Raw genomic sequence first — 25358 nt, 5'->3', positions numbered from 1 at the left:
TAGATCTCAAGCCTGATGCTTTTTCTCCCTCCTCTCTGAAAACATTTGGGGTTCTTTTCTTTGTCCTAAGGTTCTGATGTTGCATAATGATATATTTAGATGTGCCTCTGAGTTCACTCATGGAACCTGCACACGGTCAGCCTGTCGACGTGAAAACTCAAGTCCATCCTTTGTAGACAATCCTAGTCACTCACTGACGATTTCTTCTCTGCTCTTTTCCCTGTTTATCCTTTGTATTCCAGTTTGGTGAGGTTTTCTCTACATTTCACTCCTTTCCTGCTTTTGCTCTACTTTCTGGGAGATAATTTCAACTACTGGGTTTAATATCTACCTCCATATTTTTAATTCCAACAGCATTTGTTTCTATGAATGTTCTTCATCTGTTTTAAAAAATAGCATTCTATTCTTATCGACAGGTGCCTTTTCTTCTGGTTGTTTTTATCTTTTTGTGTATGTGTGTGTATGCATGTATGTTATGTGTGTGAGAGCCTTTCTTCACGTGTCTGATAAAGTGCTCATATTTGATTTGAGAAATGAGGTAAGTGATAGGAAATTTTAGGGATTTCTGGCTGAACATTGATGAGGCTGGTCGACCCTGACATCAATTTTGCCAGCTGTTCTTCAGTTTGGAAACCTGTTTGATTATCTGTAGAATGTAAAGCTCAAATCTTCCACGGGAGGGTGAGGGATCCCCAGTTTAGGTGAGCCAGGAAGTGATCTGTTGGCAGACTTTCAACTATCTTCTTTATTTTAGCCCTTCTCTGTCCCTGAATCCTTTACTCTGTCTTCCAGAAGTAGCTGATGCTGCCAATTTTTGAGCCTTTGGGGAAATGACTTTATATACCAGGATAGCTCTCCATATTCCCCATTACTGATTTAGGAATTCAGCTTTCTTAATTTTGACAATCATTTGCCACACATCCATTCGCTCTCCACTCTTCCAAATTTTGTTGCTGTTTTCTCCTCTTCCTTTCTCGACCGCCCTGTGAATACATGAATTCTAAAAAAAAACCAGTTAGGGTCATTTTAGTGGGGTTTCAGAACGGAGTAAAAGAAGATAATGTATATTTAACCTATTGACTTAACCAGGAGTTCTGACTGGTTTTCCTTAGTAGGAGTGAAATGCAAACTAAACCTTACAAGATATTCCTGACCCATTAAACAGAACTCTAACAACCACAGTCAACTAATTCTTATCTTCTTTTCAGCCCTTTACTGTCAGGATTTACTTGGTCTCCCCTACAGACTAGATTCTGTTCCTGCCTGCTAACACACATGGAACTGAAAAAAATAAAGTAACCCTATGCAGGACTCCTCAAAGTAAGTTGACCAATGTTCCCAGAGAATGCGGGAGATGATTACCTGCAGTTTAATGTCTTTCCCTGCTGCACAACCAAAGTAGATGTGATTTCACCATCAAGTTCTCCAAGCCTGGGGATATTACCAATGTTGGTGCATAAAAGGTAACCACAAAGCACATCCCTGTGTTAAAAGATACCAATTATTTGCTTTTTTCCCCAAAGAGAGGACAAGCCATGTACAGTTAGAACAATAATCTTATCTCATTTTAGTGCTTGTTTTTTAGCTTTTCCTTTACTGTCCATTAGTTCAGGTATTTCTCTAAAGGAAATTATCCACCAAAATGACTTATTTTAGATCAGAATCTCCTTCCTAGAACAGACCACTGGATATGCTAAAATTTTTTTTTTTTTTAATATTTGACAACTGAATAAATGACCTTTGGATGGGTACTCTTTTGGAAGACAGCTCTTTCTTCAACCTGTTGTCCCAGAATTAAAGAATCTTATATATATAATAGATACTCAGTCACAAAGACTCGTGATCCCTTTTTCAATATATTCCACTATTCCCCCAACTACCATATACAATTCAAATTTAACATATAAAATATTTCCAGTGGTATTAAATACTGCACTATATCTAGCATATTTTTAATTACTAATATACATAATAAACAAACATACACTAATAAATATCTTATCAAGAATGATTAGTGGGTTAGCAAGATTATATAAGAAAATATTAAGCTTAAGATAAAGAGAAAAATTAGAACTTATATGTATCATCAACATAGAAAAATACATTAATTCATCCTTAAAAAATAATTTTAAAGGTTATATCATTTTGTTGACTATCGCAAACAAAAATGCTTTCTTAACACAGAAGAGATATTCAACATTTTTATACGTGTCATTTATGTGCATGGAAATTACTAAGTACTTTAGGATATAAAAGGAAAAAAGACACGGTCAAGGCAATAGACTCAGATGAGAAGAGAAACTGCACACATCAACAACATAAAAAGGGGCAGGGAGGGAACAAGGGCCATAATAATAGTACGAAAGACTGTGGGGATTCGGAGAAGAGGAAAATGATTCATTCCTAGAGTAAATCCAGAAACAATTTATACAGTGTTGTCCAAGTGGACGGTGACTGGTGATGGAGTGAGGATAGAGGGTGCTTTGGGAGGAATGAGCAGCTCACGCAGTGGGATGGAGATGGGAGCACACAAGGCATGGGTGAGGAATGACAAGGTTTGCTAGAATTTGGGAGTAAGAAGAAGGAAACAAAAAAATGAAGGTTGAGGACAAACTGAGGAGGATATAAAGGGTCAAGCTAAAGTTCCATTTCGTTCATTAAACAAGACAGCAGGACATGCCACAGGGTGCTCAGGGAGAGTCCTGAAATCAGACTGCCACATTCTACTTCTGCTTCCACTGTACCTAGCGAGATGACCTTGGTCAAATGAATGAACTGTGCCTCAGTTTTTCCTCCATAAAATGAGAACTGCCATAAAGACTAAATAATATAGCTTATGTAAACTGTAAGACGGTGTGTACCCAGGAAATGTTGGGCATTCTTCTTACCATTAGGTACGTGGGACCAGTGAAATTTGAACGAAGAACTAAAACTCAAAACAATTCAGCAGATGAATATTCTGAGGGCAGCATGCTAGGGACTCCTAGTTTAAGATACTCTTAAGAGGCCTTTGTAACAGCTGAAGAATTAATATGGGTCTTAACTGCAGCAGTGCAATAGGAAAGGAAATGAAGAGATCAGTTAAGACAAGTGGCCGTGATCTGGTGTCTGGACAACATGTCAGAGGGATGGTGGAGTCAAGGACCATTGCGAGGCTTCTAAACTGAAGGACAGTGAGAATATGAGGACCTTCGACAAAAATGGTGGCTTAGTAAAGTCAGAGACAGTTAATAGAGTATATAGTCTCCTGGCTTTCATTTCTGTTGTTTTTGAAATGCAAGCAGGCGCCTTCTAGGTGAGAAAGTCCTGAGGCAGCTGCAAGGGTGACCTGGGCCTTGGGGAAAAGGTCAGCATCCGTGTTAAGATTCAGGACTCTTCTGCAAGGTGGAGCTGGAATGCTGGGAAAAGAGGAGCGAAGTAGGCAGCAGAAGGCTCCATGGGTGCTGAGAACAGGAAGGTCCTGGGGGCTCCAAAAGTAATATTTGCAATTAACGAAGGGATAAACTCTGTGCAAACTTCTAGGTCTCACCGTTTGTTGCATTGTATCCACGTGTCTTTGTCTTTCCCACAGTTACCCTTCTCTGTCCCTTCGATATTCAGTTTCTCATAGCAGTATTTGTCCGATGCCATCACCTCTGAAGCAGAACAGTTTTCTATCAGTGAGGGATTTAACATGTGAGCTGCTCAAAAGGTTTGCAGTAAGGGAAAAGGAGCCCTTTATGGACTCTTCCTCCTGACAATGGTGCCAATCCCAAAAACTGTACCCATGGTTCTCAAGAGTTGTCCTTTACCACAAATACCCACGACTCAGCTACACTCCTCATGACTGCTCACTGGAAATCTGGAAAACAGATCTATGTAGATCTGGGATCGGATTGAGGTTTCAAGAACAACACTCCTCAGAATATGGCCAATAAGGAGGGGAAGATGCTACCAAATTGTTCCCAGAATAAACACTCCACATTTTAATCTCTGTGCCAAATGTAAGGTACAAATTTCTTACTTGGCAACTTCTATTAATCACAATGACAAGTTTATTAAAATAACTACACACTATAATTAAAGATTCAAGAAACAGGAGTATAATTTCTCATCTTGTTTACTAATTCTCAACAAATATTAAAAAACAATTTTATTCTGTCTTTAGACAAGCTTGAATTCATGCTAAAGCCAAGATAGACAAATAACATTTTAAGCTACATCAGCAAATTTGTCAGGACTTTGTTTTGACTAAAGCCAAGGATGGTTGATGGACTGTCCAGGAGTTAGAACAAAATGACTTCTGCAAATTAATCAAAAGACAACTGTTTGTGTATATATTTTTTTAAAAAATCACATTAAAAAATAATCAGGGGTTTTTTTTCCTACTTCTTGCTGTAAGCCAAGTGGGGGAAACAAAACTCTATCTCTTTGTTCAAAGTACAAACCTGTATTTCTGTATTTTCCCCCATTCTCCAATTACTCAGAAGAAGACATACACCTGCCCTCTCAGAGAAAATGTAGCGACGATTTGTGATAATTAAAGATTATCTTTATAGCTTACTTCCTAATACAAACTGTCTTCTGAAAGAGTTTAAAGCAGAAATTCCTTCCAAAAAAATATATGGCACAATATTTAAATATACATTTAAACAGAAATATAATTTAAATAATATATTTTAGATATAAATATTATATATTTCCCTCCAAATGTCTGACAAGCTTTGAAAGCAGTAACATTAAAATTTTCTTCTGATGTGCACACCTACCTCAGCAGAAGGTCCCCTGTAATTAGGAAAACCAGCTAGATTTCAAGAGAGAGAGTTGAGGAAGAAAAAGCAACTCTAGATAAGCTGCTACAGTACGAGGCCAAGGATGCCCTTCCTAGGGTCCATGCCCATCCCATATGGTTGTACAGATTTAGCTTAAGGACATTCAGCTAAGAGAAGTGTAAGTGGATCTGAAATCCGGGTTTGCTCTATTCTCCAGGCTGCACATGCTTCATTTGTTGGGCAGCAAAGGCACTTTCTTTCTTGTCCAAAGTACAACTGGTGGGTCCCCAGTGTTGGGTTCCCCAATAATGGGTCCATGGTCAAAGGAGAGAGACTGATACAAAGCGAAGGTCAAGCAAAGCTTTATTTCGCACCAAGCATCAAGAATCAAACCAACCGGTCCAGCCGCCCCTTACAGAGAGGGTGATCCCTCCCCGCCTCAAAGACTAACTTTTATAGAGCAAAGACACGTGGTTGAGCCTGGCCACACACAGGTGGCCAATGAGATTGCAACACACATAGAAAGCTGCACAGTCATCTTAGGTCACACACAGGTGGCCAATTGAACTATATAATTCACCCCATAGTAGCTATTTGAACTAGCCTATCACCTTGGTCAGAATTGGTGCCCAAAAGGTGGCCAAAAGGTGGGGCCCACACTCCTTGGTAGCTAGGGAGACAGAATGCCTGCCCCACTGATTGGATGTTTCCACCCGCCCCACTCATCCCTACATCTGGGCTCTGTTATCTCTACCTGACCTGACCCACCCTTGTATTTGGGCTTTGTTATCAGGAACAGGTTTCCCTACTTGCTTTTAAGTAAGTTCCCTGGGGGTGGGGGCAGCGTCAATTTAAGTTTTACCGCATAAACAACAAAACTGCAGTTCCACAGAGGTGGGGCCTGCTCTGGCTAAATAGGCCCTTACACAACCAACTAACCAAGTGTCTTCACAAAAATGCTTTTCTCTAATTCCACAAAAGTGCTCCAACTCCATTTGTTTCCCAGAATCGATAGTCTCTCATGGTTTGTCTCCCTCTCTGATTTCTCCCCCCTTCAGTTTTCCCTCCCTTCCCCATATGGTCCTCCAGCCTATCTCTTAAGTTCCACTTAGGAGTGAAATCGTATGATAATTGTTTTTCTCTGCTTGACTTATTTCACTTAGCATAATACCTTCCAGTTCCATCCATGTGGATGCAAATCATGGGTATTCATCCTTTCTGATGGCTGAGTAATAGTCCATTGTACAAATGGACCACATCTTTATCCATCTGTCTGTTGAAGGACAGCTCGGCTCCTTCCACAGTTTGGTTGTAGACATTGCTGTTCTGAACACTGGGGTGCATGTGCCCCTTGTTTTCACTACATCAGTATCTTTGGGGTAAATACCCAGTAGTGCAATTGCTGGGTTGCAGGGCAGCTCTACTTTTTTCTTTTTTTTTAAGATTTTATTTATTTATTTGACAGAGAGAGACCACAAGTAAGCAGAGAGGCAGGCGGAGAGAGAGAGAAGGAAGCAGGCTCCCCACTGAGCAGAGAACCATTGTGGGGCTCGATCCCAGGAGCCTGAGATCATGACCTGAGCCCAAGGCAGAGGCTTTAACACACTGAGCCACCCAGGGCAGCTCTACTTTTAACATCTTGCGGAACCTCCATACTGTTTTCCAGGGTGGAGGGACGGGAGAGCCGGGTGATGGGGACTGAGGAAGGCACATGTCATAATGAGCATTGGCTGTTATAGGCAACCCATAAATCATTGATCGAAAATTAATAATGTATTATACAGTAGCTAACTGAACATAATAATAAAAGAAATTACATATCAAAAATATTTTTTTTAAAGTGCCCCTTCAGTGTCTTTGAGAATCCCCCCAGTCATAAAGTGGTTGAAAATTTACTTCCATCTCAGATGTCCTTTGACCTGATATCATACTTTGAAAAGGATCAAGCCACGCTATTTACTTACTTTGCCCCCAGATGTATTTGCATTGCCTATCCCTGGTTTTACATCTTCCTCCAAAGCAAATCCCCTAAAATGGAAAAGCAAACCTATTAACGATGCAATGTCTGCTTTGCTGGATCACTGAAAAAAAGAAAATATGACTGGGAGAACTAGTAGATGAGCATTATAAACCTTTTATCTTCAGAACTGATTACAAAACATTTAAACTGGTTTTCCTATTTTGGTAAGATTCAGTATTTCTTTCATGCTGGCACACATGAAAGGTTTAGGTAAAGATGAAGTAACCTACCTGAACACCATCACATGAATATCCATCCATTTTATGAATATTTGGGGCACACTAGGAAATGAAAACAGAACAATGAACCAAATGCACAGCAAAATATCCAGCTAAGCTAATCCCTGTAATGTTTTCTTTCTCTCTTTTTTTAAAATAAAAGTCTGATAGTATGGCTAAGTCTCTTAAAACATCTGAAAATAAAAACAAAAGAGATCAAGAGGAAACAAAAGGAAATACAACAATTAGTGCACTTTCCCCTAAAAATATGGATCTATCAGAGGCAAAAAGTTGATCACCCATTAGTAAATAAAAAGAATGGACAGCCAACCCTAACATTTCGGAGCATCTTGCTTTATAAAGATACACTGTTCTTCAGAGCAAGAAAAACAAGAGCACAAAACAAAAGCAAGGAGAATGCCAACATAAATGGATAAATAACCAGCCTCCTCTTTTTTACCATGAGAAGCACTACGGCCCTTACTCTTAAAATGCCTCCTGAGCAGACGTCCACCTTGGGCACATTAGAAAAAAAACATGCTTTATAGCCCTGCTTTTCCCTTGTAGCAACTGCAGAAAATTGCAAAGCATTCTTGATAAACAGTATTTCAAAATTTATTATACATTGTTTTATTTTTATAATAATTATATACTCACTTGAGGAAAGTTAGGAAATGTAAAAAAAAAAAAAGAAAAAGAAAGAAAGACAAAGTTTCTCATGTTCCTACCACCCAAGACAATAATTTTTTATATTTTGGTATATTTTTTCCTCCACCTTTTTCTATAAAATTTGATTTTTCAAGTATGGGTATATGATCAAGTTATAGACAACATTTTATATCCTGCTTCTTCCCTTTACTTTTTCATCACATGAATTTTTCAGGTCGTAACAGGCTTGTTTGTAGGTATCATCCTTAATAGCTATAATATCCTGCACTGAGCTAACAAACCATGTAACCAATGTACTACAATACTCACTTCCAACTATCTCCAGTTTATGCTGTTACAACTAATTCAACAAGAGCATCTTTGTACATCATCTCTGGATTTTGGAATCTGTTTTAAAACTCCTGCTTATGATATAATCACATTCCAAAGAAGTCGCTCTAATATACTTTCCTTCCAGGAACACAAGGTAATCATTCATCATATCCTCATCATCACTAAGTGTTAGCTCAGAAAAACAATGCTAATTAGACGGTAAGAAAAGAAAATACTTTCACATGAAAGATCTCTAGTCTCTTAGGATGACTACCTTTAAAGCAAAACATTCTTATGATTAATGCAGGTATACCACTACTGAATCCCTCTTCTCTAAAAGAAAAACATGTAGGCTGTCCTTGCTTTGCATAGTTCCAATACACACAAATGCCATGGTTTTGTGAAATGACATCAGTACCCCAACAACACAGTTGCAATTTCAGTTACCACAGTGTATTAACTGTGAGTAATGGCACACAGCACGCAGTTTGCTACTAGCCCTTCAGTCCATGATCACTAGGTATCTAACAGTTACTAATCATGGTCAGTGACTCATCTTGTCACTTCTTGCAAAGTCTGCCAGTGACTGATCACTGTCCGTGTTCATTTAGTCCACCAACAACAAAGGTGTAGGTGTGTTGCCTCTCTCTGTCTCTGGGTAATAGCACGTGACATTTTATAAAACTGGATAATCATAAGAGGGAATTGGCCAGCAAAGATAAAAATGCAGGAAAGGAAAGAAATGAAAAATGATGACCTTAGAAGTGAAATTCAAATCAAACGTAAATTGAGTCACAGCAAAAAAATCACTGACTGGGCATGTTGATACTGCTATTTGGCAAAAACAAAAAACAAAAAACAAAAAACACCTCACATTCACACCGTCACATCTCTTGGAGATATTTCATGACATTGAAAATGCAAAGGATAAAATGTTGAAAGCTGATCCAACTTAGAAGGGAGTCAATTCAATACGGCATAGAGAAGATGCTTACTATGGGTCCTGAGGTTTGTGGCCAGAAGGCATGTACAGCCCAAACTACTCCTGATGAGGATTTTACAAAGAAAAAACACTTGTAATTCTCAATGTTTCTGTTTTCAGTATGCGAAATAAATCTGTTCATTTTTTCATTTCCCTATTCGCTTAAAACCAAGAGTCAGAGAGGTTTTAATAGGCTGACAACATTTTTTAAAGAGCACAGAACAATTATAATTTTTCGCATTGATTATCAAGAAGCCCTTACATGATTTCAGCTTGCACAGTCATTGTTATGGCCTTGCACTACCCTGCAGTCTGAGGACTGCCTGTGTATATAATGACCACGTGAAACCTATGAGCCCTCACCAAAGTTTATCAGTTTCCCCATCTTCTCCATTCCCAACCACATGACATTAAATTCAAGAGCAGTTATTAATGGGTGAGGTCATGCAGTATTCTCAGAATAAAAGTGTCAAAACCTAAGAACAGACTCCAACTCAGAACTCAGGGCTCTGTGGGTCTCTCTGCTTTGACTGGCTCCGGTTTCCACCAACCGGAGAGAAAATAGGACAAAAAGCAATGCCTCCCACTCTCTACTCAAAACAAAAACAAAACAGTTAAGGCACACAAGCAGTCTGAGGTTACTTGAACACTGAGACAAAATGATGCTGCACTTTTGCTCAAACTTTGATTACTGAAACTGAAATCCCTGAGAATAAAGAGAGAATGAGAACTGATGTGAAAAAGACATGACATCGTGTCCCTTCACGTTTTGCCTCAGGGCGCCAGTGCAACATAGCTACCCCTGCTCTTTCCCGTCAGGTTTAGAGTAACGATTCTGTAAATTACCTGACTTGAATTTCCTGAGCACGTTTCACGAATATCGCAATCGTTTACTGCTTCTCGGCACACGGTCCCCATGGGCTGAAACTAAAATGAACAAAAATCGATGTGCAAAATTGCCAAAGAAATCTCTTGTGGTATCATCCCCAAAAAACCCAAAATGACTATTTTCGGATAGGAATATTGCAAGTAATTTTAAGATGGTAGTCTCTGGAAACCACATGACTGAAGGAAATGTTCATTTTATCGTGTATGAAATCATCTGCATAGTCATCACACAGAAGTCTTGAGATGTCTGCTAAAATAGGATCGGTCTGGAAGATCCATCTCCCCAGAAGGACAAGTCTTTCCAAGTTCTAGTAATTCTTCCTCCCAAAAAAGGTTTTGGATTTTCACTTTACTCTTCATTCTTACTGGCACATTCATCCTTTTACTCTCTTTTATCTCAACTGCCAAGAGTCTGAACGTTACATTCTAGGCTGAATTGCAAAAGTTAGATTTCCTGGCAAAGCAATTTCCTCCCATATGGTCCTTTATCTCCTGCTTCATTACAGGTCTAAGGCATGGTCTTTTATTCTCGTCTAATGTTTCTATTATTTGTACCTGCACATGGGAGGGTTTTTTTTTCTTTTCTTTTTTCTCTTGCCTAATTTCAACTACCTCAAATATTCCTTGTAAGTGTAGGAGTTACAAATAAATGTTTTAAAAGATTTTATCTATTTATTTATCACAAGTAGGCAGAGAGGCAGGCAGAGAGAGAGGGGGAAGCAGGCTCCCCGCTGAGCAGAGAGCCTGATGCAGGGCTCAATCCCAGGACCCTGAGACCATGACCTGAGCTGAAGGCAGAGGCTTAGCCCACTGAGCCACCCAGGCGTGCCTCTCAGTGTATTTTTCTATTCCCCCTCCTTCATTTCACTATCCTGCCTCTGGTTCCTCCAGGAGTTTAGGATGGGGGCAACAACAGGGGGTACAGGATAGAGAAAGTGGTAAAAACCTCTTACTTGACTGGAATTGCTGCAGCTAACTTTGTTTGATAGTTAAAATCATGACATTTTCTTGTCATTCTATTTTCGTGTACTTGTTTCCTGAAATGTTCATACCACAAAAAGCCTAATTCTATCCATCAAAATAAAAGTGGCATTTTACAAGCGGGCAGACCTAAAACATCAAAGATTAAAAATAAATGATTGGGGACCCTTCTGATACAGGCAGAGAGCCTGAGAGACTAAACAGATGATGCAAATGAAGTCTTAAAATGTCTGTTGTGTATTCGATTTAATCCTCCTTTTTAATTTTTTTTTAAAAAAGCTTTCATTTATTTATTTCACAGAGAGACAAAGATTTTATCTATTTATTTGACAGATAGAGATCACAAGTAGGCAGAGAGGCAGGCAGAGATAGAGGAGGAAGCAGGCTCCCCGCTGAGCAGAGAGCCTAATGCGAGGCTCCATCCCAGAACCCTGGGATCATGACCTGAGCTGAAGGCAGAGGCTTAACCTACTGAGCCACCCAGGTGCACCTAATCCTTCCTTTTCAGAGAGTGCTTTCAGAGATCTCGCCAGTGCCTTGCTTGTCTTAAAAAGTTGCCAGAGACACAGCAGTAAAGGAGAAACAACAGAGACTGCTGCCAGATCTGGGATGACACGTCACATCTATTCCTTAATAGCTGAACAGTGGTATGCAGGTTATACCACCTCCATGAGACCGGGATTGCTCAGTTGGAAAAAAGGGTAATGGTGCCTCTCCCAAACGTGTGGTGGCGTCATCATCCATGACAGTTGTCTCAATCAGCAGGGATTTTGCTCCTGAGGGGACACTGGGCAATGTCTGGAAATATTTTTGGTTGTCACGACTGGGAGGGGTGGTGCTTGTATCTAGTGGGTAGAAGTCAGGGATTTTCTAAATAACTTAACAATACACAAGACACACCCTCAAAATGAAACAAGCATCCAGCCAAAAATGTCAACACTGCCAGGACTGAGAAAACCAGATACATGATGAGATAAATCAGAAGTGCTCAGCACAATCTCTGGCACTCAGTAGACATTGACTATGATAGATTCATATCCCACTCTCCCTTAACGCATTAGACTAAAGACAGTCAGTCCATCAGCAAATAATCAGTAAGAGAGTGTTGTGCATATTTATTTATTCATTCAACAAATATTTAATAAGAACTTGTCCCAATTACTGGGTAAGTCACAGGCCCTAACCCCCTGAAGTATACATACGGACATGGATCCTACACTTCACAATAGCTAATGTAGAACCTTGTGCCAGATTTTATATGAGAAGAGAAAAAAGAGATTTATTTATTTGAAAAAGGTAAGCCTCAAATAACTTTTAGTCATGATGTTAAGGCTTAAATATGTGGGGACAGGTATGGGATGCTATTAGGAGGATGAAAACCATGTGCCTAAAGGTGCATTCTAAAACCTCATGCATGGTAATACCTGTAACATGTTATCAAGTCTAAAAGTATAGCTTCTACTCCTTCAACAACTAATGCAAGAAATTACACCAAGAAGAGCAGCAAAAAAGGAAGAATCTGTTGAATATCCACTTGGCTTTAAAAGAAATGTGCATGCTCCTCAGGTAAGCGGTAATGAGAAGACGAGCTGGGGATATTAACCAAGTTCAGGACCCAGCTCTCTTGACTTACTTGGGACAAGACCCGCTCTCTGACTTACTTGGGACAAGACCCTGGGCAACCATTTACCCAGTGCTCGCCTTAGTGTTCTCAACTGTCAGGGATAAAAAAAAAAAGTAATACACTTCACAAGATTTTGTGAGCATCCTGTGAAGCACCTGGCAACTCAGTCTTAATATGTTACACACTACTATTGTTATTACAGCATATTTGCCTAACCTTACGGAGTTAATCAAATACGTAGTCATTACTCAACATTTATTTACCTTGCACTTTTTACAACAAAGACCATCACTGCATTGAGAGTCCTGAGTCAAGGTGCATTTCTTACAACACTCTGCTCCTTCAAGGACACACTCCTAAGGAATAGAAATATTTTCAAAACATCAGAAAATGGGGTCATTTTCTAAAACTACTAGGATATATTTTTTAAATAAATGTATAGCCCCCCCAATAATAATCTTTCTTTCATATATCCTATGAAATTTCCAGACATAACAATAGTTCTGTATGTTTCAGTGAGTGGACCTGGAATGACCTTGAATAACCTAAAAAAAAAAAAATCAAAACACCCAGAGACTTACTGCGGGGGTCCCACAATCACACTCCTCTCCGGTTTCAATGAAGCCATTGCCACACTCAGGAGGATCAAGAAGCTGTGAGATGAAACCAAAAAGGGAACTAAAATATGCACAAATCAAGATCAAAGACCATATAAAAAACCATGAACACCACAACTACATATCTGATATACCTGTCAGTCATTTCCAAGTATATTTTTCTTTTTCTGCAAAGGTATAACTTTAGAACTTCAGAACTGGGAACTTGAGAACAAAAGTGTGTACTTTTCTTTCCATTTCAGATTTAACTATATTTACATATGTAATATGCATATGGATTCCAGTAAATGCCACTGAAATAAAAGATGATCTGACCATTGACTGAACCCATGCCAAACTGATTTGAAATTTCATTTCAAGCAGGAAGCAAGGGATTTGGAGACAAAAAGTGTGGGTTCAAATCTTGGCTCAGGTACTTAGCTTGGGCAAAGGCTTGTCATCTCAGAGCCTAAGAGCTTTAATATTTAAAGCAAAAATAATAATAATATTAGCTTCCTATCTACATCACAAACTGCTGTGAGGCTCAAGTTCAGTCATCTGTGAAAGCTCTTTAGCAACTACATATCCTTGTGAGATAGCAAGCTATTTCTTAGACTATTAGGAAAACACAAAAATTAATAAATCCACTGATTTATTTAACATAAAATATAGCTTCTCCAATTAACACAGTTTTGCGGAACACAGTAATAATAACTGGCCCCAGAGATGGAAACAACATTTTAAGACTATTTTTAAAAATTTTTATTTATTTATTTTGACAGAGAGAGATCACAAGTAGGCAGAGAGGCAGGCAGAGAGAGAAGGGGAAGCAGGCTCCTGCTGAGCAGAGAGCCTGATGCGGGGCTCGATCCCATGACCCTGAGATCATGACCTGAGCCGAAGGCAGAGGCTTAACTGACTGAACCACCCAGGCACTCCAAGACTATTTTATTTTTTATCTCTCCATCATTTCCATTATCTTTTGAGCATAACTTATCTTACGGTGATAGGTAAAATTAGTAAGTAGCTGCTATATCCCAGTTATATAATATTCATTCAGAAGTTCATCAAAGTTTACATAAGATAGAATGGAATGGAACACACACCTATCAACAGACACACATCCCAAAACACACTTTCTTAACTAACTAGAAGGGGAAAATAACAATAAAAAAAAAAAAAAAGCAGCAGCAATGACAACAACAAAATTCCCACCCGATTTCGAATATTCTCTCCTCTCCTACAAAATAATCAATACACCGCTAGATTCTGTTTTCAGCTGAAAGGGATCATAATTAATGAGACAGCTTTGAAAGCCAAAACTAAAACTCATCCAGGTAAAAAAATCCACTTATTCTTTTACTCGGAGCCCAGAATAAGCTGTTATTTTCATAAAGAGACTTCAGCTGTTTTTCATTTATAGCAGCAGGGAGTTAGTTCAAATGTCCCTTCTGAAACTTCTGCAAAGAGTCTTCAAAATTGTCACTTCGCTCTTCAAAGCAATGTGATACACTTCCTAAATTCTACTGGAATAGACAGAGAATGAGACTAGATAAATGAGGATAAAGGCAATGCCACACACCACTGTGGTGCCCAGAAGCACGGAACAGTTCACATAATAAACAAGAACAAAACATTCTGCCTTAACATGCAGGCTTTCAAATGCACGAGGAAGACCTGCTTTCAAGTCAGTAACGAGAGTTTGCTCTGCAAATTGGAAAGTCCTATGACAAAGTCTAAGCACACGAAGAGTTTTTTCCTTTTCTGCTTTAAGCAGCCTTGGGTTTCATACTGAGAAGTAATACTAATTTTAATCATATTGCTTATCCTAAAAGGCAGTGGTGCGGAGTAATGAGGGGGAGAAATGCCCCCTTTCTATCAGTATGAGTTGTGGTTACATATACAAACAAACAAAAAAAACGAACCAAGAGAATGAAAGAGAAAGGCAAGTGAAACCATCTTTGCAAGCTAATCATTTTTTGGAAAACACAGTATTATTTCTACCTGCTTTTTATTCCCATCACAATAGCTCAAAAAGCTGGGGTGCCTGGGTGGCTCAGGCGCTTGAGCATTCGACTCTTGACTTCAGCTCAGGTCAGGATCCTGGGATGCTGGGCTGGAGCCCGGTGCCAAGCTCCGTGCTCAGCAAGGAGTCAGCTTGAGATTCTCTTCCCTTCTCCTGGTGCCCTTCCCCCAACTTGCTTTAAAGCTGCCTTTATTATTATTTTTTAAGATTTTATTTATTTATTTGACAGAGAGAGGAACAGCGAGAGAGGGTACAAAAGCAGGGGGAGTGGGAGAGAAAACCAGCCTTCTGGCTGAGCAGGGAGCCTGATGCAGGGCTGGACCCCAGGACCCTGGGATCATGACCTGAGCTGAAGGCAGATGCTCAATGACTGAGCCACCCAGGCGCCCCTAAAGCTGACTCACAATGCAGATATTTTGCATAACTAGCATATGGACATATAAGCCAAGCTGTAAAGTTTTCTTTTTGTAAGAGCCAAGGGCTAGAAATTTACATTTATAATACCTCAGAAAGATCAATAACTAATAACTCTAATCACACTTAGTACCTTAGAAGGTTTGTTGAAAAGGCAGGCACCACCTCCACTATTCAGAAAGTCATGATACTCTTCAATATTACACTGGGTGAACTTTTTAGGAAGATAATACCTGTAAGAAAAGCATTAACTGGGTGTAACTTAAGTCTGCCTTATCTGTATGCTAGTCTTGAACATTGTTAAAATTGTAACATTATTCTTAAAAGTGATAGAATAAATTCCACTATGTCAGCATTTGTTTTAAATCCATAAGACTTTGATTCTACCAGTGTATTTCTAAATTCTTCACTTGGTGACTAATAGTAGCAATGGGCCATTCATTATTAGCATATACGTTCAAAAGAAACACACGCATACCTGTATTTTTAATCAAAGAGCATAGGAATAATGAGTTTTTCTTAAATATAAAAACTGGATTCCAAACTGCAGGACATTTTATAAAATAACTGATTTATAATCTACGAATGTGTCAAAGTCATGAAAGTCAAAGAAAAACTGAGGAACTGTTTCAGACTGAAGGAAGGTAAAAGACATAAAATTAAATGTGATGCTTGATTCTGAAGCATCTGTTAATGGCATTTCTGAAATACAGAGCTAATCCTGAGTGAGAGCTAAGAAGTAGATCATTCTATTGGTTGCATTGTGGTTTTATAGGAGGATGCACTTGTTTCTAGGCAATGCACACTGAGGGGTTTGGGATAGGGTACCAAGCTAGCAACTGATGATTCAGAGGACGAAAAGGTTCTCTGTTACTATTCCTGCAACTTTTCTTAAGTTTAAGATTATGTTAAAAAAAAAAAAAAGTATAACAAAAACAAAGAAAAAATAATAAAGGAGCAGAAGAAAAGCAGTTTGGCAATATGTATTAAGAACCTTCAAAATGGGAAATATCCTTGAATCTAGTAATTCTACTTCAAGAATTTTTTCTTGAGGAAATGACTACCTATATATACAAAGCAATTTACAGTAGCATGATTTGTAATAGCAAATGCTATGAAAATCATGTAAATGTTTAGAAGAAAACTGTTAACTGTGATATATTAATAAAACAGAATACCAGTGAATTATTAATAATCATAGTATTGAAAAATACTCAGAAATGCTGACTATATAATGCTCACTACAAAATAAATAATGATATATACAAGATCCAAAGTTTATAAAAGAATAATAAAAATGGAAAAAAAATACTGATTAGTAGTACTTTAAAAAGGAAAATTTTAAGGACAAAAATTGAATTTTCTGTGTTTTTCAAAAATTGTTTTACATTGAGCTTTTATAAAAGATAACGAGGAGTTTTTATAAAGTCTCTCCCACCAGCCTTTATGTACTATGTGCACTTATATCCCTACTTCTTTCTAGCACAGGGGCTAATGCTTTGTGAATCAATGAACAGAATTTACAGTGATTATTCACCCTAAGCTAATTTCTCAAGTGTTTCATGCCAAATAAAGGTATTCTCGGCTTACAATAATCTGACTTATTTCACTTCCTTCATTTCATCTGCCTTCTTTCTTTCTATATGTCAACAATAGGAATTTGTGGATTGCTCTTGCTTTCACTGTGTCACACACACTTCTTTATGGCGACCTGTATCAAATAAGATGACTAAGTGCCAAGGCCCTTTGAACACCTGAAAGCAGAAATCTCCCTAGGCTCTTCAAGAAAACTTCTTTTTTGTAGGATAATGTATCTATTATATTCAATGCTTTCTCAAAATTTTAATCTTTATACCTTTAAGTAGGGCTGGTATTAATTTCAATGTGCTTTTCTATGTGCTTTCCTACATGTAGCAGTACGCAGAGACTTCACAAAGTAGAAATGAGAGGGTAAGTGCCCCCAGGAAAATCACATCGATAATTAGTACTGTTACATGGTGTGTGACATAGCTCAAATGACATAGAGCATCACGCCAGGCAATGTTTTCTTTAAAAAGTTTTTCTCCTGCACACACCTATTTGATGTAAGAGCAGTTCCAATGCAAGAGCTATGCACATTTCTGATTTTGCTACACATTACACTTAGTCTAGGTAGATGGCCTATAAAATTTTGTTTTTAATAATTAAGCAGAGTAATCGAACATAACATATTACGTAACTTTCAAAAGACAAGAACCACTAGCTTGGAATTTAGTAAGTATTAGAAAATTACAACTATGGAAAAAGACGTTTACTGTTCCCTTTTATTACTAAACATGAAGTCCAAAGATATTTTGAAAAATATTTTAATACATGTTTCCAGATACATTCCCTCTATCATTTATCTTCCTTATCATGTATTTCTTAGAGGAGTTCAAAATGCAAATATCAATAAATATTTATTGAAAATCAAGTGTGTCAAGGGATTATGGTGTGAGGTCAAACAGAAGTATGTACTAGTGTAAGATGTAATCGTCAAAAATTTACAACTAATTGGTGAGGCAAAGCACAAGGACTATATGGAATTAAATGACAATGTAGGTGTTAAAATTATAACAAATCTCAAATGGCTAGAAACATGGTTGGAGAGAAATGAGAATACCAAATGAAAAGAATGTATCAAAGGAATCAAAGGAGGTTGGAAATTAATGTACATTCATGGTGAGCAAATTTTTAAGAAGCTTAAAATCCATGTAGGATTATGGCTAGAAAATCAAAAAACCTGGAAACCCCTGTCTTACTATCATAATAAGCAAACCAACCATCCACAGCAGTGGAAAATGAAGTTAGAAATGAGCCTGAAGAAAGATTATACATATCCAAGTACTGAAGGAAGAACTCCAAACCTAATTCTTCAGATAACAGAGACTCAATAAAATTTCAGAGCAGGAAAATGGTATGATTCATGTGCATGAAGAGGAGAATGGAGGAATTTGTGCTGTATACATTCAAAGACCAGAGCTGTGTATTAACAGCATGGATAAATCTTACAAACATAAAGATCAAAAAAAGCAAATCACAGAAGACTACATATGGTATGACTCACATAAACTAAAAACATGCAAAGCAATGCTATGTATTACTTCAACATACACATATGAACAATAAAAGTATTAAAAGGGACTTGTGACTAATTTGAACCAAGTTCAAGACACAGTGACTTTGGCTGGAGTTGGGGAGCAACAAGAGAGAACACAGGGGGATTTAACTACGTAAGTGGTATTTTTTTTAGGCCAAGTGATGGTATATACAAGGTTTCACTCTTCTACTCTTTATGTCTTTTCAATGATGATGGAAATGAAGTTCAGGAGGGAGAGAGGGAAGCTGAAAGTTGTTTGGATGTCTGGAATGTCATTAACACAATAAAAGCTCAAGATAATACAAGTTGAGGGTAAGGAGTAGTGATGAGTGTGGCATGAAAGGAATGGTTGTACAATTTACTAAGAAAAAATAAATACAAGATTGGACCCTGATAGTGTGTGAAGGGTACAGAAAACCTTTTGGGAGCAGAGAGGAAATAGATCTCTTCCCCACTCCTTGCTCAGTGACATACTACTGGTAGCTTGAAATCAGCCCCTGTAGGAGTATTTACATCACAAAAATCAGAGCAAGCTAAAAATCCAGGCTCTTTTCTTGTTTTTGATTTTGAGAATCAGTTTACCAGCACACTACTGTTTACAACCTATTTAACTGGAATTGAAGAGACAAAAGAAAAAACAATTAGTAGGTAAGCCATGAAGAAAAAGCTGTCCCTCTCCTCTTACTTTTCTAGCCTAGATGAAAGGCTAACAAAGTCTTTGGTCTTCCATTTTAACTGATCACAATTGTTTTCATAAATAAGAGATGATTTTGTGAAAACATTTTATAATACAGAGCCACTGAGGAAATCTACGGCCCATTTTCTTTTTCATGTCAGTGGTGAGGTTCCATGCACTAAGTTGTTGGTGTCATGTTCCGAAGGAGACAGCAGCACAGCAGGGAAAGGGAAAGGGAATTATTTGCAAATAGAAGTGGCTCACCCAGTGTCTCCCATTATGCATCCGGACCAAGTATCCTCACATTTACACTCACCTAAGGGAAAAGGAATACACATGCCTGAAAACAGACGCATTAGAGTGGTCTATTTTTGAAAAGTATATCTTCACTTTATTCCTTAAATACCTTTTAAAAAGTAATACCTGCTTTCTAATTTTCCTTATACTTAAAGTTCTGCATGCAATGCATAATAACAAAAAATAGACTTTGACTACATCAAGATTATGTAATTTTTACTAAAATAAAATCTTGATATTTAAACAAGTGGCCTTATTTCTAAAGCACTCATTGAAATGCTTTAAAATGGCTTAACAACCCAATACCAATGAAACAGCATCATTACAGGATTCTGGTTTCACAGTCCCTTATGGGAATCCTTAGGATTTCTTGTCCAGTTTTAAAACCTCTGCACCAAAGCTGCTGGTAGAAGGCAGTACAATGTATTGTTTAAGCAGAAAGGCTTAAAATACCTGGGCTCAAAATGTGGACTTGCCACTTACGTATATGAGTAATCTTGGAGACATTACCCTTTTAACATCCAGTCACTTTATTCTGTAAAATGGAGCTAATGATGGTTATCTTGAGGATTAAATGAGTATCTAGATGTAGATAATACTAGTATTTGATTTTCTGTCTTATAACAGGCTTCAGAAATGGTAAAAGTTATTAGTCAAATAAACAATATTTATATTTGTTATTAAAATATTAAGATAAACAGGATTCCTATCAACTTTACTCCAAATACATGATGTTTGACTATTCCTGGTGAATTAACATTACCTACTTGGGAAAATATATTCTTGCAAGATGCTAATCCTAGCATAGTTTATCAGGTCCATATTTTACTGAGCCCGTTAGCAGCCAAGTTCTCCTTTGTGGCCATAGTAAGAGAGTTTTAAATAAACCATAATAAAATGGTATGCCTTGAACCTACAAGCCTAAGATTCTGTACTGACCATTTAAAATTATGAAACTGAGCTTATTTTGTCCTTTTTTAGGTTAAATTCAACAATGAATTTTTCATCACATAGCTTTAAATGTTTATTACACATGGAGAAATTTTCATCTGCAGGACAAACACCTTGAAACATTTTTGAAGAAAATACTGTATGCCCCAGCTGTTTATCTTATACTACCACCCAAACTCTTTTGATCAAACAACTGAATTTAAAATCTCATTCTCCAAAACACTTATAGAGAGTGCATTTTAAATACAACTAAAGCACAGGGTGAACTTACCACTTGCCAACTTTCTTTTGTCTGAGATAATACCAATGTTATGGGCTAATGACTGGGCGAGTGTAACAGCCATTAAATCAGTTTTCCCAAACTGAAAAACAAGAGCAAAAACAAAATACATGTAAATGAGAATTATTTTTTATTTAAGATGGCCAGAGAAAAATGTCACGATATAATTGGAATCAACTAATTTCTAAGCATCCTAATTAGCAGAGGTTAAACATACAGTAGATAAAGCTAAACAATGGAGCATTTATCAAAAGCTGAAAGAAATAAACCCATGTTTGATTCAATCTTATAAGGAAGACTAGAAGCCAGCGAATCACCACCTTTTGGGCTTAGAAACTTAAGTTTAATTCTGAGTACAAATTTCATCAGTGGCATATCTGAAAAACTTAATACTTGTATATACTTCAGTCCGTCTTTTAAATATTAATAAATGTGTACATTATTTGGAACTTATTCATTTCTGTGCATCCACTTGCATGCCCGAAATTTTCCCAAATTAAATAGAATGTGGCTTCAGAAAACAAACAGTATGAGTAACAGGAAGTGGGAATGATCTGTGATCTAAAGAAACTTGAGATCTAAAGATATTTTCTTCAATATGTAGATTCAAGTAGTTTTCTTCTAGATCATTTCCATGAGACTTAGGGCCTCAGGGGTAAAAAGAACTCTTCGAAAAATTTAATCTATTTTTCCTCCAAAAATCTGCCAAATATTGAAGAAGGAAGAAAATTTTCAGTTGGGTTGTTAGGCAATAAGTTAATGTTCCATGAATTACTCAATTCTCCAGGAAATCAGCCAAAGTAATAGGGCCTTATTTTCAATAAAAATAAAAGTAAAGATTTTATCTATATAATCTTTAAATAGCTAAATTTGGAGATTATACTAGTAGAACATGAAAAAAATGATCAAATATTATCTTCCATTATTTTCCTATTCTCTGTCCTCTGGTCATTTATAGCAACCATATTGGTTGTAAATAAAAGAACCTAACACCTAGAGAATATGGAATATGAGAAACTATCTCTTAAATATTAGGAAAACATTTTCAGCCATCATACCACTTTGTATCGTACAGATGTTCACACCTACTTCATTCACGCCTCCTCCTTTCAGCAACGAGCAAATCCCACCAATATAAGCCGCCCCGCTCCGGCTACTCTCAAATTGACTTCCCCTTTTAGAAAAGGAAATGAAAAATGCTTACTGTTCAGAGTTCCAAGTATCACTGTACCTCTCATTATTAATTTACCACACTTATTTTCTCAATGCAAATACATTCCTATTTTGTATATTCCTGAGGTAAAGGGAGGAATGTGAATACTGTTTACACACGGAACTGAACAAAAGAGTTTCTGAGAGGGATGTTTCCCCGCATGAGCAATAATACCTTCAACAGAACTATACTGGTTTAAAAAAAGTCACTAACATAGTGTACTCTGAGAAAGGATACAAAATCACTTCTGTGGTATTTCTGATCCAAATGCCCAACTTGAATGTCTTAACGGGAAAACATCAGACATCCCCACAATGGGGAACACTCTGTAACATAACTGACCTACACTCTTCAAAAATGTTAAACCCAAAATAAACCAAGAAAGGCAGAGGAAATGTCCCAAATTAAAGGAGACAGAAGAGACAGGAGACAGGACAATTAAATGTGATGCATGACCTTGTGTTAGATCCTGAATGGGGGGAGGGAATTAGCTATCAAAGACATTATTCAGATAGTTGGAGAAACCTGAATATAGGTTACTTAAAAGTGTGGTATCTTGTTACATTTTCTAGTTTTAATAATTTAAATATAAATTTTAATAAAATTTAATCGATAAAAATTTAATAATTTACTACAGTGATATCAGAGAATGTCTTTATCTTTAGGGAATATACATGTATTTAGTAATGAAGGCCCAGTAAGTGCGTATCTCCAACTTGCTCTCAAATGGTTCAGGGGAAAAAAAAAATCGATGGATAAATGGATGAAAGGGAAAAAAGGAAGGGAGGGACGGAAAAGGGAAGAAGGAAAGAAGGAAGAAAATCATAAGCAAATGGGGCAAAATGTAAATAATTAATGAATCTGGGTAAAGAGCATATATTTCCTTGTAGTATCCCTGCAACATTTCTATAAATGTGAAATTGTGTAAAATGTAAAAGTTACACAAAAATACACTCTTTTACTTCCATTTATAACTTTCTTCAACAGATCTTACTTTATAAAATAGTGTTTTTTAAATGCTATAATATATAGTTTGCTATTATATCAAATACGCATTTTACCTCAAAAAAAAAAAAATGAAATTGAGAAAAAATTAAAAACAAACTCCAGAAATACTAAGGTCTCACCTTAGAACCAAAGCAAAGGGAACGCTAACATTTAAAATACAGAAACTTTAAATATAATTAATCTGTGAAGAATATTCTTTATGAGTATTAACAATAATTTTACTCAATAAATGTTCTGCTTAAAGCTCTTGAAAAGTAAATAAAAATATACATACAATAATAAAATAACTCAAAACTAAACTTTTTACACTTTCATGACAACTCCTAACAACCTGCACTTTAAAAATCCTTTCAAACATATTGCCATGTCAAATCTTACTTTCATTATACAGGAGAAAGGATACATCTCAGGCTCAAGTAATAGAGCATTTATCAGGGAACCAAAAAAAGCAATAAATCAAAGTTACGTACGAAAAAAGGTGAACTGCATCACTCTTCTCTTTGATAAAATCCCTCCTGTATTTCATAAACTCACGGAGGGTGATCAGTGGATTTTCAGATATGGCAAACTTGTTGTCCGCTGCCCAGGTTTCCATGGCAACCAATACTATCCTAGTCTTCAGTTGGTCTTTATATATCTGGTATATTAACAAAAGAAACACACTAGTTATACATATGGTAAAGTCAAATGATTTATGAACAGGACTATAAAACTCCTTTTTTGAAAAATCCTGGGTTTTAGTTAAAGGTAAAAAACTCTATTGTCTTTAAGGGAGATAATTATTTCTCTAATTCACATGCATTTTCCTTGAGTTACAGAGAGTCAAACTCTTTACAACTAAAACCCAAAGAAGAATGCACTAGTAAGAAACAAAAGAACACTTTCTGACAAACGTTTGCAACCTTTTTCAAGGATCTCTCCAAGTCTGTTTTTTGGGACCCTGGAGAAAGATTTCATGCATTCCTGGGTTTCCCAGGCAAAGAACGGAACAACAAAGACTCCCCTGGGATATAATTTCTATGTAACCTGACTGGCCCCAATTAAACTCATGGAGAAGCTACCTACAGTGCCTTCTCAAGAAAAGATTCATAAAGTAAATATAGTGGGATTACTAGTGCATGATTAGTACACAAACAGGCACTCTCTTGAAAATAGCACAACTGCCTATACTGTTTCTCCAATGTTGGAAGTACTCTGTTAGTACTAGGACTCAACTTTTTATTTTTCAATGTGAAAAACATAAGGCGAAATTTCAAGCATCAATCCACGGGTAACTTTTTCATCTTCCCAGTCAGAGATCAAAATCAATCAAGTCCACGGCAAAATAACGTAAGGGACTTATGGGACACCTTGCCTGATGCTCAATTCAGAGCACCAAAAGTACAAGAACCATATTGTACATTCTGTTAGCAATCAGGAGATGACATTCCTCTATGGCAATACTGAATCGAGTTGATACTTACTAAATCCGCCATGTTCACCACAGATTTCGCATATGTATTAGTATGTACAACTGAAAGCCGATGTTTTTTAAACTGAAAACAAAAGAAACAAACAAAAGTGAAGGGTTTCCAAATAAGCACCTTGTCAAAGAAAACGCGGTGTAACGGAAACATCTCTTTGGCTTTCTATAAAAAAATTATAACTGTTAAGAACTAGTTCTTTATATGCTGTGTAGTCTGAAGCAAGGCTCTTAAAATTTTGAGGCCTCAGTTTACTCAAAGGTGAGATGAAGTAAAAATACCTATTCCATTCATTTCACAAGTTTATTTTTAACACAGAATAGTTATTGAAAATGAAAAAACATATTAAAGTTATCTATGAATTACAAGACATGCAAATACAAGTAGGGTGGATAGCCAGAAAGTGTATGTGAACACTGCTATAACTTTAAAAACTCACTAGTTCTACGAGAATTAATCAGTAAAGGAGAAGAAAGCCCTACAATAAGGGTCACAAAGAGGTAGCTTAAAGCTAGATATGGCTCACATAAACCTTTTATTTGGCCTCAGTAGTGTTTTAAAAACCAGGAAATACCATGTAACACCTGGTTTTTGGCTTCACTTAAAATTAGCATCCTCCCATGGTGAAAACAAGCAAGTACTGAGAGGCAACCACTCCCATTAGTAAGGCCAGGTATCTTTCTTTTGCCACAGGCCTCACTCCTCCCTATTGTTTCCAAATCTGGCTTACTTCATTTGTGTTATCTACTTATAGATCTCTATAGACATCTGAATGTGTGCTATTCTAAAAAGTTGAAATTATATGTTCTTACAACTTATTCTGATCATATAAAAATCTCAGGAAACAGTAACATTCACTGACTTCAAAAAG

The 25358-nt window shown here is 37.1% G+C and overlaps 1 protein-coding gene across 13 annotated transcripts in view; it reads right to left on the bottom strand.

The window, feature by feature from the left end:
• Positions 1 to 25358, bottom strand: part of ADAM22 (ADAM metallopeptidase domain 22) — a 220136-nt gene that overhangs the window by 35759 nt on the left and 159019 nt on the right. For all 13 annotated transcript variants that reach the window (XM_045089765.1, XM_045089764.1, XM_045089767.1 and 10 more), the window contains exons 10-22: positions 24488 to 24559; positions 23495 to 23661; positions 21893 to 21977; positions 20795 to 20885; positions 19540 to 19591; positions 15615 to 15714; positions 13027 to 13098; positions 12709 to 12801; positions 9799 to 9879; positions 7002 to 7052; positions 6716 to 6779; positions 3530 to 3635; positions 1363 to 1482 (exon numbers count right to left, since the gene is read on the bottom strand). In XM_045089765.1, the coding sequence (XP_044945700.1) occupies positions 1363 to 1482; positions 3530 to 3635; positions 6716 to 6779; positions 7002 to 7052; positions 9799 to 9879; positions 12709 to 12801; positions 13027 to 13098; positions 15615 to 15714; positions 19540 to 19591; positions 20795 to 20885; positions 21893 to 21977; positions 23495 to 23661; positions 24488 to 24559 (1154 nt within the window). The remainder of the gene's footprint in view (positions 1 to 1362; positions 1483 to 3529; positions 3636 to 6715; positions 6780 to 7001; positions 7053 to 9798; positions 9880 to 12708; positions 12802 to 13026; positions 13099 to 15614; positions 15715 to 19539; positions 19592 to 20794; positions 20886 to 21892; positions 21978 to 23494; positions 23662 to 24487; positions 24560 to 25358) is intronic.

The sequence above is a fragment of the Mustela putorius genome, unplaced genomic scaffold, assembly GCF_011764305.1.
Source record: "Mustela putorius furo isolate JIRA1106 unplaced genomic scaffold, ASM1176430v1.1 tig00003845_pilon_pilon_pilon, whole genome shotgun sequence".
Classification (NCBI taxonomy): domain Eukaryota; kingdom Metazoa; phylum Chordata; class Mammalia; order Carnivora; family Mustelidae; genus Mustela; species Mustela putorius.
The sequence above is the reverse complement of the archived record's forward strand: the minus strand, read 5'-3'. Positions and strand labels throughout refer to the sequence as shown.